We start from the raw sequence: 17,973 nt of genomic DNA, 5'->3' as shown, positions 1-17,973 counted from the left end.
CACTAATATATATATATATATATATGCACTAATATATATATATATATATTATATATATATTATATATAATATATATATATATATATATATATATATATATATATATATATATATAAGGAGTTAGATACTTTTTGCAGTCGTAGAACGATTCAACTATTTTTCTAGCAAGAGAAAGTCAGACATAGGAGATTATCAAAACCAGGTTCTTCCTCAAAGAGAGAGATTCATTTTAATTGGCATAAAACAAGGATCTGGCCATTGGTAGCTAAAAGGGAGAAACTTGTTTTAGAGGTGTTGAAGCTAACAAACCACTTTTCTCTTCTTTCATCACATATCAGAAAAGAGAGAATCAGCAAGATTTTGATCACCAATGCTCTTCGAAGTGCTGCCATAGACAATAAAGAGTACAAAATCACTTTATCCTCTTGCACCACATGTTCTAGTTTTCTTCTCTTATTTACTTGGTTTTTAAGTAAACATAAACCAATCTATTCACTTGTCACTATCTTTGGTTATTAACCGACAACCAGACATAGTTTAATAGCTATGTATTTTACCTTGTAAACGTTATCTCTTGGAACATTTCCCAATGAACTTTTTTCCTTTTAAATAACCAAGTTTTGTGTGAAATGTTTACTGACCCCATTTCCATTTGTAACTATGGCAACAGGGCGTAATTGATTGTTTGCACCTTATCAATGGAGTTCATTTTTATTTAAAAAAAAAATGTCAGCAATAAAATTAAATATTGGATCAGTGTAAAAGTTTTTGCAGAGTGAAACTTTCATCTTTTTTGTTTTAATTTTCTTATCATTGTGTTTTTCCTGGGGATGGGGCATTTTACCGGATGCCAAGCATTCTCCCATTAGTTTAGCTACTCCAACCGAGAGATCTTTTTAAGATTCAAACCGTCCCTTTAAGTGCTGTTGTTTGTATTTCGTTTGTACTTAGTTCACCGGGTATATTCGCCAGATAGTTTTTGAAATTCTTTTTCATTAGCTTGGTTGCTCCTATAATGACTGGTATGATTAATACCTTCTTAAGATTCCAGTTTCTTTTCATGTTGTATATAAGTCCTTGGTATTTTCTCCCGCTCTCCCTGTTAAGGCCAGCATCATTAGGGACGCTTACTTCAACTAGGGTTGCTACTTTCTCCTTCTTGTCCCATATCAGTACGTTAGGCTTAATAGCCTCATTTTCTAGGTATGTAGCTGTAGGAATTTCGTCGTCATAATGGATGGTGTATGACTTATTTCCAACTGTTCTTTCTGGTAAACATGTTCCCAGGATTTTCTACTACATGGGGTATTCAGGTTTTTACAGATTTTCCAGTGGAAATATGAAAAACTGCATGATTTTGAAAATCGTTATTTACAACAATAACGACCTTAGTTGCTTATGATTTGGTTCTATAAGTCGATGAGCTTCCATAATTTGATTCTACAGGGTCGTGCAGCTAAATTGGGACTAACATAACTTTTTGTAAATTCGCTATTTTCAAAGGCAAATAATGATAAAACGTAATTTTAACTTATATTTATTTCTTCTTTATTGTCTACAGAACAAAATCATTCGATGTGAGCACCCTTTGCGTCAATAATTTGGGAGATTCTCGAGCGAAACCGTGAACAACTCCTTTTTATATTCTCGGGGTCAAGATTACGAAATGCCCGACGAATGGCGGCCTTCAGAGAGTTGACACTTGGATGTGAAGTTACATTAGACTCTCCCTCAATGACGCCAAACAGCCAATAGTCACAAACATTCAGATCTGGGGAGCTGCTGGGCCAAATATCCTTCGGGACCATCAAAGGAAGATTCTCCTTCAGGAAATCCTGAACTTTCTTTGCTCCATGAGCGGGCGCAGAGTCTTGAACGAGCATCACTTTGAAGGGGCCGTAGTTCCTACGTATCCAAGGCATCAAAACATCTTTCAGAATTTTCAAGTACTGTGTTGATTTTAAGGCCCGCTTCGATGAAATGAGGAGGCATCACCTTGCCATCACTTGCGACGGCTGCAAAAACCATCATAGAGGCGGGATTTTTGCTCTGCATCACAGGAGGACCTTCTGAAGGATCGTAGGAAATTACCCGTGTTCTGGCGATTTGCAACCTCATCAACAACGAACTTTTTCTCGTCAACAAAAACGCGGACATGTCCTCCTTTGTGTTTCAGATAGTTCAGAAGCTTTGGGCATCTTTCAGCTCTTAGGGCTTTTGCGCGGGTAGTTAAAAGGTTACGGACTCTCCTTACGTATGACTTCATACCAAGGTCTTCCTTGACTGCCCTGCTGATGGTGCTACGACTCACTCTGCGCTTTTGTGCCAGTTTTGACATCGACTGACTTGGGTCTGCCTTCAACGTCCTTTTCAGCCCAGCAAGGAATGTTTTGGTTCTCTTTCGATCACTGCGGGGACTGTGTCGACTTCTCTGAACCTTACTCTCGGCATCAAAAGCAGCAACAACTCGATAAACAGTCGATTTCGCATAGCCTGTGCTCTTAATAATGTCCAAAACAGAGTTCCCGGCGCATCTCATTTCACATATCGTCGTTCTTCGTGCTAATTCCGCCATATTTGAGCGAAGTATGCCAGATCTTGATCTGAAATATTAAAGCAAAAGGTTTTATAGATTTTCTGCAAAAACAAATTTAGTCATAGGTTAGAAATTACGGAAGATATGTGCTGTTAAATTTAGTCCCAATTTATCTGCACGACCCTGTATATGTCGACGAGCTAATAAATGCCTCGCTTGTAAAATTCTTTAACTTTTTGATGCGACATATGAATCTAACTCGTGTTCAATCTCTTCTCATGATTTTAACTAGGCTTTCATTATCTTTTTTTTTTATCCTTGACTTACTGTTATTACCCATCTTGTTAATATGCATTTTTGGTCTATGTAAGGGGCACATTCATATGCTTCATGAATTTTCATGTTTTTTTTTATTTATTTCTTTTGCACCAATCACATCTTTTGCTTGTTCTTCTTCAGTTGTTCTTCATATTCTTCATGATCTCCTTCTGTTACTGATCAACCTTATCCCAATTGATACACACTGGACATTCATACTTCTACTTCTATATTCCACCAATGGTCATAATTTCCTGTTGATTTTGGTTGTGTACTCATAATCTTTCCTTTTTTCCCCACTTATTTCTTTATTTATTTTATATTCCACTATTTTCCCTTTACTCAGCCTTGTAGTATTGTCTTTCAGTTCCTCACTGTTACTACTGGAATTTTCATCATGTTGATCTTCAACTTCCTCTTTCAAAACTTAATTAAATGGTTTTGTAATACTCCAAATAAATGAGGGAGCTAGGTGAAGAGAATATACAGGATGGGCCATGATTTCCCAACTAAATTCTCCTAGGAGATATTTCGTCAGCATTGTTGCATGAGAACGAGCATTATCATGATAGAAGATGACTTCCATTCTGTTTGACTAAAGAAGGTCGTTTTTGAGTGAACATTTGTGAGAATATTGCAGAAAAAATATGAATAATACTTTAATAATCTGAAATAAAAAAAAAAGTTATAAATTAATCATGGTGATATGTTGAACTAATATCAATATGCATAAAACATATTACATATTTTAGAAACCGGCCAAAAACTTTTGCGTCGATCTAATATTTTCTAGGATACGGTTATTTCAGATTACGATGTGGAATACGATGTTTTTCCGGCCCCTGGTCACGGTATTTGCCCCGCCTTATGGTAATGTTATTTGATTACATACATGTATATTATGTACTGTGCTGTATTTTGCTACTAATTTTTCATGTCGTATCCTAGGGTTCTACTGTATATATTCCTCAGTAATTAAAATATTGTTTAAATGCTATTCACATATATCATATATCTTTTAAGATCATCATCATCATCATCATCATCGGTTTAACGTCTGTTTTACCTGTTAGCATGTGTTGGAGATTTCAGAAAAGGCAGAGATGAACTTATACATATTTCTTTTTAAGTGTTTTCTTCTTCTTTTTCCTTTTTTTTTTTTTTTTGCAAGGTGGTCACCACTTATCAAGGCCCGGAAGCCACTCAGGGATAAGGGTTATTGCATGTACAGTACGTTAGTGTTGAGATTTGATAAAGTGTCTTACTTAAGGGGGGGGCGGTTCATCAGGTATTTGTTTGTGTTGGACTTGAAGACATCCAGGTTGTAGTCAGGTGGGAAACAGGCAAACGGAACAGAGTTCCAGAGGTGTACACTTCTAAGAAAGAAGCTTTGTTCATGGAATCTACGTTTTGGTTTTGACACAGATAAAGAGTAGGGAAAATTCTTGACAGTGGTTTCAGCTAGACAGGTGTTTTTTGTGAAAGATTGGCGAGGGGGTTACCAGGGATTGGAGCTCAGACGAGCACTTGCCATGGAAGTAACGATAAAACAAAGACAGGCTCGCAACGTTTCTTCTGTGGAAAAGAGGTTGCAGGGAAGAGAAAATGACATCCCCCACTAAGCCACGAAGTCTATTTTGTACTATGTCAAGGCAGGATAGGCTGTTTTTAGCAGCTCCTGCCCAGATGTGGCAGCAGTACTCCATCCTTGGACGTACTTGGCTTTTATATAGATAGAGAATTGCATCAGCAGTGAGATATCTTCTGGAGCGGTAGAAGGATCCTACCATTTTTCCAGCAACCTTGGCAACAGACTTGATGTACGTGTTCCATTTCAGGTCAGGAGTAAAGGTCAAGCCCAGAAGCTTATCAAAACATGGGGCTTCCCCTAGACGAGAGCCATCCATTTCAATTGATGCCAGATGGGGATCAGAGCGTTGATGATGTAAAGATAGGAGCTTGGTTTTAAATGCATTAAAAGTAACCAGCCACCTCTTCCCCCACTGTACCTCAATGTTTTTGTTATTGTTATTGAGCACCATTTTTGATGATGATTCTTGGTGGTATATGTTCTTTTTTTAAAGGATATTGGGTACTTATGGGGTGCGCCATGTGAAGGTTGCCAACATCCTTAAATGACAAGGTGTATGTGGAACAAACTGGATTCGAACTTGGCAAACCTAGGTCGTCAGCCTGCATCGTTAACCACTAGGCCAAAAGGTTTGGATCAGATCAAAGGCATGCTGATTGCACATGAAATGTTGTTACTCTCACTCCAGGAGGAGAGGAGGTGCGAATTTGACTTCTGCATGGAGCTCACAAAGATCGTACCTTAGGATCGTCTAGTCTGCATGAAGTCCTCCTGATTGGCCATTGCTATTTGTTATTTTATTTACCTCCTTTCCGGGATGATTAGACACAAGTTCAAGTGTGTGTTTTGATAAAAATGTTTCTGTGGAATGAACTGGATTCGAACTAGACACACCCAGATATTCAGACTGTGTCGTTAACCACTTAGCCACATTCGTACATATAAGAACAAAAATGACCAGAGGACAATGCATCCTAATGCTAACACCTCCCGGATTTTCACTGAAGTCCTGTTAGTCAAGTTGCACCCTTAATGCTGCTGAATGGTAGACCTGTCCGGTATGGGTGTCCCTGTCAGAATCCAAAGTTCCATACAGCATAACTCTGACACTTTCATATTGCCACAATACCTCCTACGGTGAAGAAGGGTTGTTGTTGTTGTTGTTGTTGTTGTTGTTGTTGTTGTTAAGAATCAAGAGGAGGAGAAGGAGTGAATCAGACCTGCACAGAATTCACAAAGATCATGTCTTCAAATTGTATGATCCTGATGTAGACATGAGGTAGCTCTAAAGCTATCATGTCTTCACCACACCTAACAGACAGAGATGCTGCTGCTGTTGTTGTTATTGAGGGAGAGGAGGAGGAGGAGGAGGAGGAGGAGGAGTATCATCCATTCATTTCGTAAGAATCAGATGATTATTGTTGGCATTCGTTTCCCTGACATCTTTCTAATTAGAATTCTTACAGAAGGGACTATATGAAAGTTAGCAATCTCCCTGAGTGAAAGTGTTTCTGTGGAACAAACTGGATTCGAACTTGGCACACCCAAGTTGTCAGTCCATGTTGTTAACCACTTAGCCACCGTCACCTCCCTGCCGCTACTGCTGCTTTCTAACATGTCGGTAAAACGTGCACTTTCTTACTCACTTTCTTCACATTGTTCATCCAGATTCTCTCTCTCCCTCTTTCTCTCTCTCTCTCTCTCTCTCTCTATATATATATATATATATATATATATATATATATATATTAATCTAGATAAGAAAATCTATGTTTTCTCGAATATAACTATAGGTGTATAACAATTTGGTTTGATTAATAATTAAAGAAATGTACAATATTATAATAATTAAAGTTAACTTTCAAAAAGCAATTAAGAGAAAGGTCAAAGGAAAGAAGGAGCTTAAATATAATAGTTTAATAAAAAATAATAATGAGATACTAAAAATCTTAAGCTTAAAGACAGTTTAGTACTGACAAATCTTACTTTACTCTCTACTGAAAGAGTCTCTACCGTGTCATGTTTGATTATTTGTTAAAGGTTTGAGGTTATAGTTGTACATATAGCCTGCTAACTTCCCAAGGCTAAACAGTTTAACCTGGCCTTCTGTTTTAACTATAGCTTATGATATGACCAGCAAGAAGTTATTCCTCGGCCACAAAGCCACCAGAGTCAAGTCAATTATTGAAATAGTTTGTTCCCTGTTGGTTTATGTACGGTTACGGTCCCATGCGATTCTAGGAAGTTAATCTTCCCAGACTTTGCCTTCTCACCCTTTAAGATTGATTTAGTTTATTGATAGTCGGCAGAGGCGCCCCTATTTATAGGCTGAATGGGTATATTTTTTTTTTTGCAGGCTTCAGTGCTCTTCTTCTAGGGCACTGTCTTTTCAAATCACACTTTCCCGACGTTGTGTCATATCTTCACATCGGGGGAGGGAGATAAGCTTACTATACGACGTAATCACGTTGACACATCGGCTTTTCATTAGATCACCAAAGTTAAGCAACGTTGAGCGGAGTCAGTATTAAATTGATGACTGAGAATGCTAGATGCTGTTTATAGAAGAGTGACAACAATGTGCAAAAAAAAAAAAAAATGTCATCAAAATCATCTCCAGCATCACGATATAGATGCTACTTGGAGACCATTTGTTAATTCAATATGCTTCCGTACTCAAGCAGGAGGAATGTCACATCGAGTTTGTAGTGTAATTCAAATCTCGTCCATAGCTGAAACCTTGATGTTTCGCCAGGGCTATCAAGGGTATTTTTTTTTATCGTGACACCATCATTGGGTGCCTACCAAGGCTTAAGAGAGTCTCATCTACCCCCGAGAAAAGAATAAACCGTGCCAGTTTCTCAACCTGGTATTTTCACCTCGCGGTACATACAGCGTCTCGCCTTCCAAAATGGTCACCCCATCTGGTACTGGCCAGGCTCAACGTTGCTTAACTTCGGTGATCTGGTGTGAACCAGTGTGTCAACATGATTGTGCTGTGGGGTGTGGATGTTATCTATAGATTACATCCACCCCCACAAGTGTATTTGTTACGTTTGAAAAAATATAACATTACGGTAATCAAAAAAATAATGATAGCAAACTGCAACTCTAAGTAATTAGAGGTTTAAAAATAAATCGAAATTAAAATTGGTAATTATATTGGAATCGGGAAAAATATTGGTGAACTTTTAAAATGGGTGTTTGCAGATATATGTATGCGTGTCCAAAAATGTTATATAAACTAACCCAAATTAAGATTGAGAGAGTCTGATGGATAATGAGTGTGAGAGATCAACTTCTGTCCATTCTCGCGTTTCTTACATTCCTGTCTTTCTCTTATCCTACTGATTCGCTACAATCAAGCAATAAAAAATATCCTCAAATTTTTATGCAAGTGTTTGTTGCTATTCTTTTATGCACAGCAGTAATGTCCTCAATGGACATTATTGTTTGTTATTATTTATCATTATTATTAACGCTGTTTGAACACTCCCTGTGCAAATCATTCTTATTTCAGTTCTTATGTGCAACTGTTAATACTCCACAATTAAACACGTCTTGTGTCTGTAATTTAACTATTTTTTTTCCAATATGGCTGCTAGCATTTTATAGAAATGAACCCCTAGTGACACCACATGTCAACTAATGGTAATAACTCAGAATACCTTATTTTTTATTTCATTTTATATTCAGTTTACCTGTTTTGCACTGGCTGGGCTGGTCCTTGGTGAGCTGTTAACAGATACTTATACAGATGAACATCCAACAGTTGTGTATGAAGCTGTGATCATTCAAGCGCTAACTTATGTAAGTTTTCATTTTCTTATCCCGTATCGTAATAGCCTATGTGTTTAATTATATATATATATATATATATATATATATATATATATATATATATATATATATATATATATATATATATATATATATATATAAATAATTATATATATATTATAAATAATTATATATATATTATAAATAATTATATATATATTATAAATAATTATATATATATTATAAATAATTATATATATATTATAAATAATTATATATATATATATTATAAATAATTATATATATATATTATAAATAATTATATATGTATATATTATAAATAATTATATATATATATATTATAAATAATTATATATATATATATTATAAATAATTATATATATATTATAAATAATTATATATATATATATATATTATAAATAATTATATATATATATATATTATAAATAATTATATATATATATATATTATAAATAATTATATATATATATATATTATAAATAATTATATATATATATATATATATTATAAATAATTATATATATATATATATATATTATAAATAATTATATATATATATATATATTATAAATAATTATATATATATATATATTATAAATAATTATATATATATATATTATAAATAATTATATATATATATATTATAAATAATTATATATATATATATATATTATAAATAATTATATATATATATATTATAAATAATTATATATATATATATTATAAATAATTATATATATATATATATTATAAATAATTATATATATATATATATTATAAATAATTATATATATATATATTATAAATAATTATATATATATATATATTATAAATAATTATATATATATATATATATTATAAATAATTATATATATATATATTATAAATAATTATATATTTATATATATTATAAATAATTATATATTTATATATATTATAAATAATTATATATTTATATATATATATAATTATAAATAATTATATATTTATATATATATATATATATATATATATATATAATTATAAATAATTATATATTTATATATATATATATAATTTTTTTTTACATGGGTGTCACCACTTATCAAGGCCCAGAGGCCACTCGAGGATAAGGGTTAATAGGTATACATTAGTCATTGTGATTTTAGCATAGTAAACAGTGGGAATTTTGTAACTTGGATTACTTAGAGGGACGATTCAATTAGAACTTGTTCACATTGGACTTTTTCTTTTTTTTTTTCATAGGTATCAACACATTATCAAGGCTAAGAGGCCACTCAAGGATAAGGGTTAAAGAGTGTACAGTAGAAATTGGACAATATAATAATCATTGGTAATGAAAATTTGTTAAATTTGATAACTTATATGGAACGGCTCATCAAGAACTTATTTACGTTAGACTTGAAGACAACCATATTGTAGTCAGCCAGAAAGCAGGAAAACGGAAGACAATTCTACAGGCGTGCAGTTCTAATAAAAAAACTTTGTTCATGGAATCTACGTTTAGGTTTAGGCACAGATAAAGAGTGGGGGGAATTATTGATAGTGTTTACAGCTAGACGAGTGTTTCTTGTGAAAGTTTGGCGAGGGGGGACCATAGATTGAAGCTCAGTCGAACACTTTCCATGAAAATAACGATACATCAGAAACAAACTCGCAACATCTCTTCTGTGAGATAGAGGTTGTAGGAAAGAGAAAAGTACATCTCCTACGAGGCTACGAAGTCTATTTTGAACTCTATCAAGGCAGGACAAGTCCTTTCTAGCAGCTCCTGCCCAGATGTGGCAACAGTATTCCATCCTTGGATGTACCTGGCTCTTATATAGATAGAGAATTGCATCAGCAGTGAGATATCTACTGGATCGATAGAAAGATCCCACCATTTTTCCAGCGGCCTTGGCAACAAATTTGATGTACGTGTTCCATTTAAGATCAGGAGTAATGGTCAAGCTCAGAAGCTTGTCAAAACTTGAGGCCTCCTGAAGACGAGAGCCATTCATTTCAATTGATGCCAGATGGGGATCAGAATGTTGATGATGTAAAGAGAGAAGCTTGGTTTTAGATGCATTAAAAGTAACCAGCCACTCCTTTCCCCATTGTACTACATGCTCAAGATCAGAGGAGAGAGAATTGGAGAGAACTTGGTCGTTTACTGTCTTAGAAGTGCTACCATAAATGGTAGTGTCGTCAGCATAAATGTCTACAAATGATGTAAGGATGTGATTTGGAAGATCATTAATGTAGATCAGGAAAAGAGTTATTTATTTATATATATATATATATATATATATATATATATATATATATATATATATATAATTATAAATAATTATATATTTATATATATATATATATATAATTATAAATAATTATATATTTATATATATATATATATAATTATAAATAATTATATATTTATATATTTATATATATATATAATTATAAATAATTATATATTTATATATATATAATTATAAATAATTATATATTTATATATATATATATATAAATAATTATATATTTATATATATATATATATAATTATAAATAATTATATATTTATATTTATATATATATATATATATATATATATATATATATATATATATATATAAACGTTTAGTGGTTATATTTAAATTCTGAAAAAAAAACAACATATAGACACATATTCAAATTAAGAATTTATTGTTTGAGAAAAGGAATATATAGAAGGGGTTATGTTGATTTCCTTAATCCATGGATTTTCAATAAAGGCCCATATCATCAGAGGAAATGAAATGCTTAAATATTGAGCTTCTCCTTTTTGGCTAGGATCGCCCTGAAAGTATTACTTGAAGTAATATCTATCAGGATCTTTCATCTGATTTCTAATCAGTGTATTATTTCGATTATATATATAATTATATATAATTATAAATAATTATAATAATAAATATAATACTTATATGTATATATATATTTATAAAATATATAAATTGACGAGGCCTCTTGACCGACGAGGCCTCTAGTCCAACGAGATGGAACAAATGATGCAGGAAATAGATCAAATAATCCTGAGGAAAACATGCTGTAATAACATTTATAGAAAAAACTAAGACTAATAACATCACGCCTGTGAAAGAGAGGTTGTAGTGAAGAAGAAAGTATAGGGCTAATCAAATTTCTGTAATTTACCAAGAAACTTCAAATAGGACACATATAAACCAGCTCAAATATAACAACAGTACTCCATACATTGCTGGATTGTGAATTTGTAGCGATAGAGAATAGCCTCAGGTGTGGGAAAGTGTTTAGAGCGATGGAGAGAGCCGATTTTACGAGAATCAGAAAGAGTAATGGATTCAATATATGAACTCCAAGAAAGATTTGATGAGAAAGAAAGACCAAACAGGCTTAGAGTCGATTTCTTATCAAGAGCAGAACTATCCATTAGAATCTAGAAGGAAAGGGACACGCATACGATTGAAAGATAATAGCTGAGTCATAACAGGATTAAACGAAACAAGTCATTCCTTACCCCAATCCATAACTGAACCCAGATCAACTGCATATTTCAATTAATCCGAGAAAGATGGGCGAGAAGCAATGCCAGAATAGAAGGTGGAATTTAGCAAGCAAGATTTGTCAAACAGTCTGATTGTCGATAATGAATAAAATATTAAAAAAAAAAAAAAAAAAAAATTTGAAAAACCTTTAAAATTGAATTAAAAAAGAGAAAAATAATAAACATGATTTATTCAATACTACCAAGTTGCCCGGCGTTGCCCGGTCGTAAAATATGTAATATTTTAATTCATACAGAGAATGAGACATGTGCATGCGAATATTATGATTTTCTAAACAATTCACTTCTTGTAGATACAATAAAAGAAAATATTTGAGCTGAGATCGAAACCAAAACTTAAAGACAGTGAGTCAAGTATGATAACCAATCGGCCAGCTTTACACGTTTTTTAAAAAGTGTTTTCTAAGCCCACTTACTTTTAACATAATGAATCTGTCATGTGAACCATCCACGCATGCGCATTACTGAAACATGTAGCAAATAGATAAAAATCTGACGACCGCCACACACTAATTATTCAATTTTGACCCCTTAGCAGCGGATTTTTCCCGATGAAAACCGGTTAAAAAGTGTTCGACATGTCTGAATATCCTATATACCAAATTTCGAGTCTGTAGATTAAACATCCGTTGTGTTTATAGATTGATAAATGTCCTCTCTCTCTCTCTCTCTCACACACACACATTCTCACTTTTATAGATATATAGATTAATTTAAAAAACAGAACAAAACAAAAACAAGAATTCAAAAATGGAAACGTAGTGTGTTTATACGTTAAAAGTAAATAAACATTTTGTTGTTTCATGGACTTTGAAGACTAAAATTCGTCCATTATTTACTTGCATTTAAGATAGAAAAGGAACACGATTCGTGTTATACAGAAACTGAACTTTATTCCATATAAATCATAAAAATAATCATGCATCTAAAATTACGTGTTTGAAGCAGACGACAATCAAATAGGTTTTCGAGGCACTGAAAACGAAAATAATATTTAAATGTTAATTTCAAAACATTTCTTTGTATCTTGGAAACTACTCGTTTGCCGGAATTTTAAACGTTATTTTCGTTTTCAGCGCCCCTGAAAACCAATAAAATTCAGTTTTAAAGTATTTTCCTCGAAGGTGGAAAGTCGATTGTCTACCCGTGTTGATCCTACATTCCCAAGAGATGTCGCCAGCAGCCTATCATTTGAAATTAAGATGGCGCACAGTAATCCTTCTATAAAATGTGTTATAAAATTTGATTTTCTTAAATAAAAAAAAAAACTACTTCACCGATTTACGTGATTTTTGGAATATAATATCTTCGTGCGGTGGCAAGCACATACATCATAAATACTGAAAAATCTGAATTATGAATTTAGGTAATAAACAATTATTAATAGGCACGGGTGAAATGAATGCTGACGCTCAAAATGTATAAACATTTTGGCCCCTCTCTTTTCTTAAAAATTCACCAAAAATCAGGAAATTAACCAATTTTAATAAAATGTTCAGTATTTATTAAATAATGATCGCGGAATATAATGAATTAATGATTTTTATTTAAATCTTAGCGGAAATGTATTATTTTTTTAAACAAAAAAATGCCTTTACTAAAGTTATGGTTTTCAGTAGTAAATAAAAAACGCAAGAATTTATTTTTGCTTTTTTTATATACATAAATCATCGTAATTTGTAACAATAAAAATAAAATAAAATAATTTTTACAGGAACATTACGAAAAAAGCCCCTAAAGTCCGTGTTAATGAATTCGATATAACTCGAAGAAAAATGAATTTCTCGAACTACCAATATTACCATTGAATTACGCATTTTCACACAAAAAAATTATTATTGCAAAAAATATTGCTACTTTTTTTTTTTAAATTACAGGTTTCGCATAATTTTTATATGCAAGCTTTTAATAATTTCCTTGCTCGCAAGAATGTGAAACTTTCGGCGTAACATATTTTTTTATATAATATTGAACAATAATTAAAACAAAAATTTAAAAACAGGAACATACAAAATACTTAAATTAAAAAATAGAAACATTTATACAAACGTTCCACGTCGGTAACTACGGATGACCATTCTTGAAAAGAAAAGGAAACCCCTTCCAACTATGCCCCTACCTTCTCCCTCTAACTACCCGATGTCATTTTCAGATACGTTTCAAATTGTGTAAAGTCGACTTTAAATTTCACGTAAACATTCCGATTAATTAAAACGTAAGTTTGTATTTTTTTTTTTTTTTAGTGTTAATTTTTTCAATAATTATAAATTGTTTCCTTTTCACTTTGACTTCTGTATAGATATTAATAAAAAATAATGTTAACTTTTTTTCAATGAATATGTTAGTATAATTAATGAATTTAATTAAGATTTATGCCGTTTAAAGTTTATGAAAGTTTAAATTCTATTAATAATTGTTTGAAATTTTATAATGAATAAATTGTCATTGTAACTTAGTGAATTAAATTCACTGAATTTTTAAATTGAATTGTTAAATAATAATGAAATTATCTCATTAATGTGCTTCCGTAGTTCTTTGAATTTTGCCGCCATGAATTTTTTTTACACGAAACTAATCTTGTTGCTACCATAGCTATATTTTTGGATAAGTATTACCCTTTTTAGCAAAAGTTAAGTACATTTATTGTATTAATTCATTATTTTAAGACTTTAACTTAATACTTCACTTGGAAATAATTCCAGAAAACATATTTCTCTTGCCAGAAAAATGTAAACACGATATTTGTCATAATGAATTTTTACGTGAAATATACGGTTTTTCAGATTTGAGATGAAATTATTCCATGTATTTTTTTTTATTTCACACGCTATTTTTTTTCTTTGAGAAATTAACTTTAAGCTGTAATCTTTTAAACATAATCAAAAAGTAACCAAAATTTTTTAAAATATTATGATTAACCGGCGTTCAAAACCAGGTCCCATACCTAAACAGCCATTAAAATTGCCCGTACCTAATTATTAAACAAACAAATTACAATCAAACGATAAAGTAATTTTTTTAATCAAAAAGAACAATAAATAGTGGAATAATTAACCTTATTCAGTGTAATTGGGTTTATTTGTTCGTATATGAATTTAATTACATTGAAATATTTTAATGGCTCATCTTGCAATAAAAATAGAAATTACAAGATTAATTTTAATACAGAAATTACATTTTTGTATTGTTTTCCATCGAAATCCGTAGAATGCACGATTTATACTGAAACTAAACTTATTATATATTAAATATTAATTAAAAAGAAAAAAACAATAATTAATTCAAAAGAGAGAAATTGTGTGTTGTTTCTGCAAAACAAGATCTTATAAATAAACCTTTTTGTTGTTTCATGATGTAAACGACAAAAATTTGTTTATTATTTATTTTTAAACAATTGCATTAAAAAAGTAAACATAATTCGAACTTTATTCAATATGAATAAATAAATAAATATATATATATATATATATACGGGTATGTAAAACTACGTGTATTATTACGTAATTACGTACAATGTAAGAGACAATCGAATACTACAAAGACTGGATTATGAATTTAGGAAATAAAGGTGATAGTTTTAAGAGTAAGCTTCTAAATAATAATAAATAATATTATTATTTCAGTATAAATATCAAAAACCGATTAATTAATGAAATTTGCTATTGTTATAAAACTTGTTGATGCCAAATTTTTTTAACTATTTGGAAATTATTTATAAACAATGTTAGTATATACTTTTTATGTAAATATGTTTGACTTATATTTTTGAACAAAGCTAAAGACTTTTCTGTTGTGGGGGAATCACCTTCCAAATGGACTGTTCTATCCATTATATAAACCATAGACCTTTTGATCCCAGGTGCGGATTAAACACCAGAGCGACGCTCGCCTGCTCGGTGACGTTTACTGCTCTTTTCAGTTCTAATCTTTTTATGTTGTTCCAGTAATACATTGTTTAAACTATTCCGTTGTTCTGTTTTCTTTGTGGCTAATTGCAAGCCATAACATTAAAAAAAAATATTATGTCAAAAAGTTCACTTACAGAAATAATATACTTGAGGCTTGTTTTTTTCATACAAAAAAAAAAAAGGTTTTTAACAGAATTTAATAAATTTAAAATAAAGAAATTAACAACTTAAGGTCGAGATTAAATGTTTGCTTTCTGTCTAAGAATTCACTTTTTTTTAGATCCGTATAAAAAAATATACAGTTACGAGATAAATAATTCAAACATTGTTTGCTGCGTTATAAAAAAAGGACTTTTTTTTACAAAGGAGTCACCACTTATCAAGGCTCGGAAGCCACCCGAGGATAAGGGTTAATAAATGTGGAGTGGTCAAGAGGAACATGTCGTAATAATCGTTAGTAGTGGAAATTTGGTAAATTTGATTATGTAAGGGGATGGCTCATCAAGAATTTGTTCACGTTGGACTTGGAGACAACCATGTTGTAGTCAATTGGAAAGCAGGAAAACGGAACAATTCCACAGTCGTGCAGTTCTAAGAAAGAAGTTTTGTTAATGGAATCTACTTTAGGTTTAGGCACAGATAAAGAGTGAGGGAAATTATTGATAGCGTTTTCAGTTAGACGAGTGTTTTTCGTGTAAGTCAGGCAAGGGAGGGGCCATATATTGCAGCTCAGACGAGCACTTGCCATGAAAATAACGATAAAGCAGAGACAGGCTCGCAGCGTCTCTTTCATGGGAAAGGTTGCAGGGAAGAGAAAAGGGCATCCTACACTAGGCTACGAACTCTATTTTGAACTCTGTCAAGGCAGGATAAGCTGCTTCTAGCAGCTCTTGTCCAAATGTGGCAATAGTACTCCATCCTTGGACGTACTTGGCTCTTATACAGATAGAGAACTGCATTAGCAGTAAGATATCTACTAGAGCGATAGAACGATCCCACCATTTTTCCAGCAGCCTTGGCAACAGATTTGATGTACGTGTTCCATCACAGATCAGGAGTAAAGATCAGACCTAGGAGTTTGTCAAAGCATGGAACCTCCCCAAGACGAGAGCCATTAATTTCGAGTGATGCCAGACAGGGATCAGGGCGTTGATGAAAGAAAGATAGAAGCTTGGTTTTAGATTTTTAAAATTGACTAGCCGCCTCTTTCTCCATTGTATCACGTGATCAAGATCAGAAGAGAAAAATCAGAAATAACTTGTTGCGATAGAGGGTAGTGTCATCAGCATAAATGTCTACAAATGATCTTAGTGTGTGGTTTTGGGAGATAATTTATGTTGATCAGGAAGAGAGTTTGGCTCAGGATTGATCTCCGAGGGACTCCAGCATTAATACTGTAAGCTTCTGATTTCTGCCCATCAACCACTACTCTTACGAACCTATCAGAGAGAAATGATTTAATAATTGAAAAGACATTTCCAGCTATACCGTAGCTGGAGATTTTGTGGCGTAGACCTTTATGCCATACCTTATCAAAGGCCTTTGATATGTCAAGAGTAATTTCCCTAGAAAGGAAGCCTCCGTCGAGAAATTCGCTAATCCTATGAGATATAACTGTTAGCACATCTTCTGTAGATCTAGCAGAACGGAATCAATATTGCATGTCACTAAGCAGGTTATTTTTGCTGAGGTGGTTGATTAATATTTAATACAGATTCCAGCAAATTTCTAATGAAACACCTGTGTCCAAATGTAAAATATTTTTTTTTATTCTCAGGAAAATAAAATACTGTCACTTTTAAACCAGTTTCATGAATTCAGCGGCAATTAAGAGCTGAAATAGATAATAACGATTCTTGGAAATAATCAGTGTAATAACAATGGGAGGCAGTTACGCACGATCCTGCGTCAAGGGACCATAAATGTAATCCCTCTGTGCATAGGTCGTGCACACGAGCACGCTTGCAAGAATACAATTTTAACTTCGCCTAATGATAAACCCACTCAAAATGTAACCAGAGATTCACTGGCGATTGGAAATTACTGTTCTGATGCCCTGAGCGCACAAAACATGCATCTGAAATCAACAGGTAATCAACAATTAATGAAAACCCGGAGATGATTTTCTTATCAACAAAAATAATTATTTGCGCAACACAATTCCATATATAGTTTGTGTAAGAAAAGTTAAACAATTCGGAGTTTCTCGGATTTTAGGATAAGCCAAATATTT

General features: G+C 32.2%; 1 protein-coding gene across 2 annotated transcripts in view; it reads left to right on the top strand.

Annotated features, from left to right (window-relative positions):
- LOC145277708 (multidrug resistance-associated protein 1-like) overlaps positions 1 to 17,973 on the top strand; it is a 320,419-nt gene that overhangs the window by 39,163 nt on the left and 263,283 nt on the right. For both annotated transcript variants that reach the window (XM_080129406.1, XM_080129407.1), the window contains exon 4: positions 8,142 to 8,255. In XM_080129406.1, the coding sequence (XP_079985532.1) occupies positions 8,142 to 8,255 (114 nt within the window). The remainder of the gene's footprint in view (positions 1 to 8,141; positions 8,256 to 17,973) is intronic.

Source organism: Euprymna scolopes, chromosome 6 (genome assembly GCF_053919585.1).
Source record: "Euprymna scolopes isolate OS-2025 chromosome 6, ASM5391958v1, whole genome shotgun sequence".
Classification (NCBI taxonomy): domain Eukaryota; kingdom Metazoa; phylum Mollusca; class Cephalopoda; order Sepiida; family Sepiolidae; genus Euprymna; species Euprymna scolopes.
This window is presented reverse-complemented; position numbering and strand designations above follow the sequence as displayed.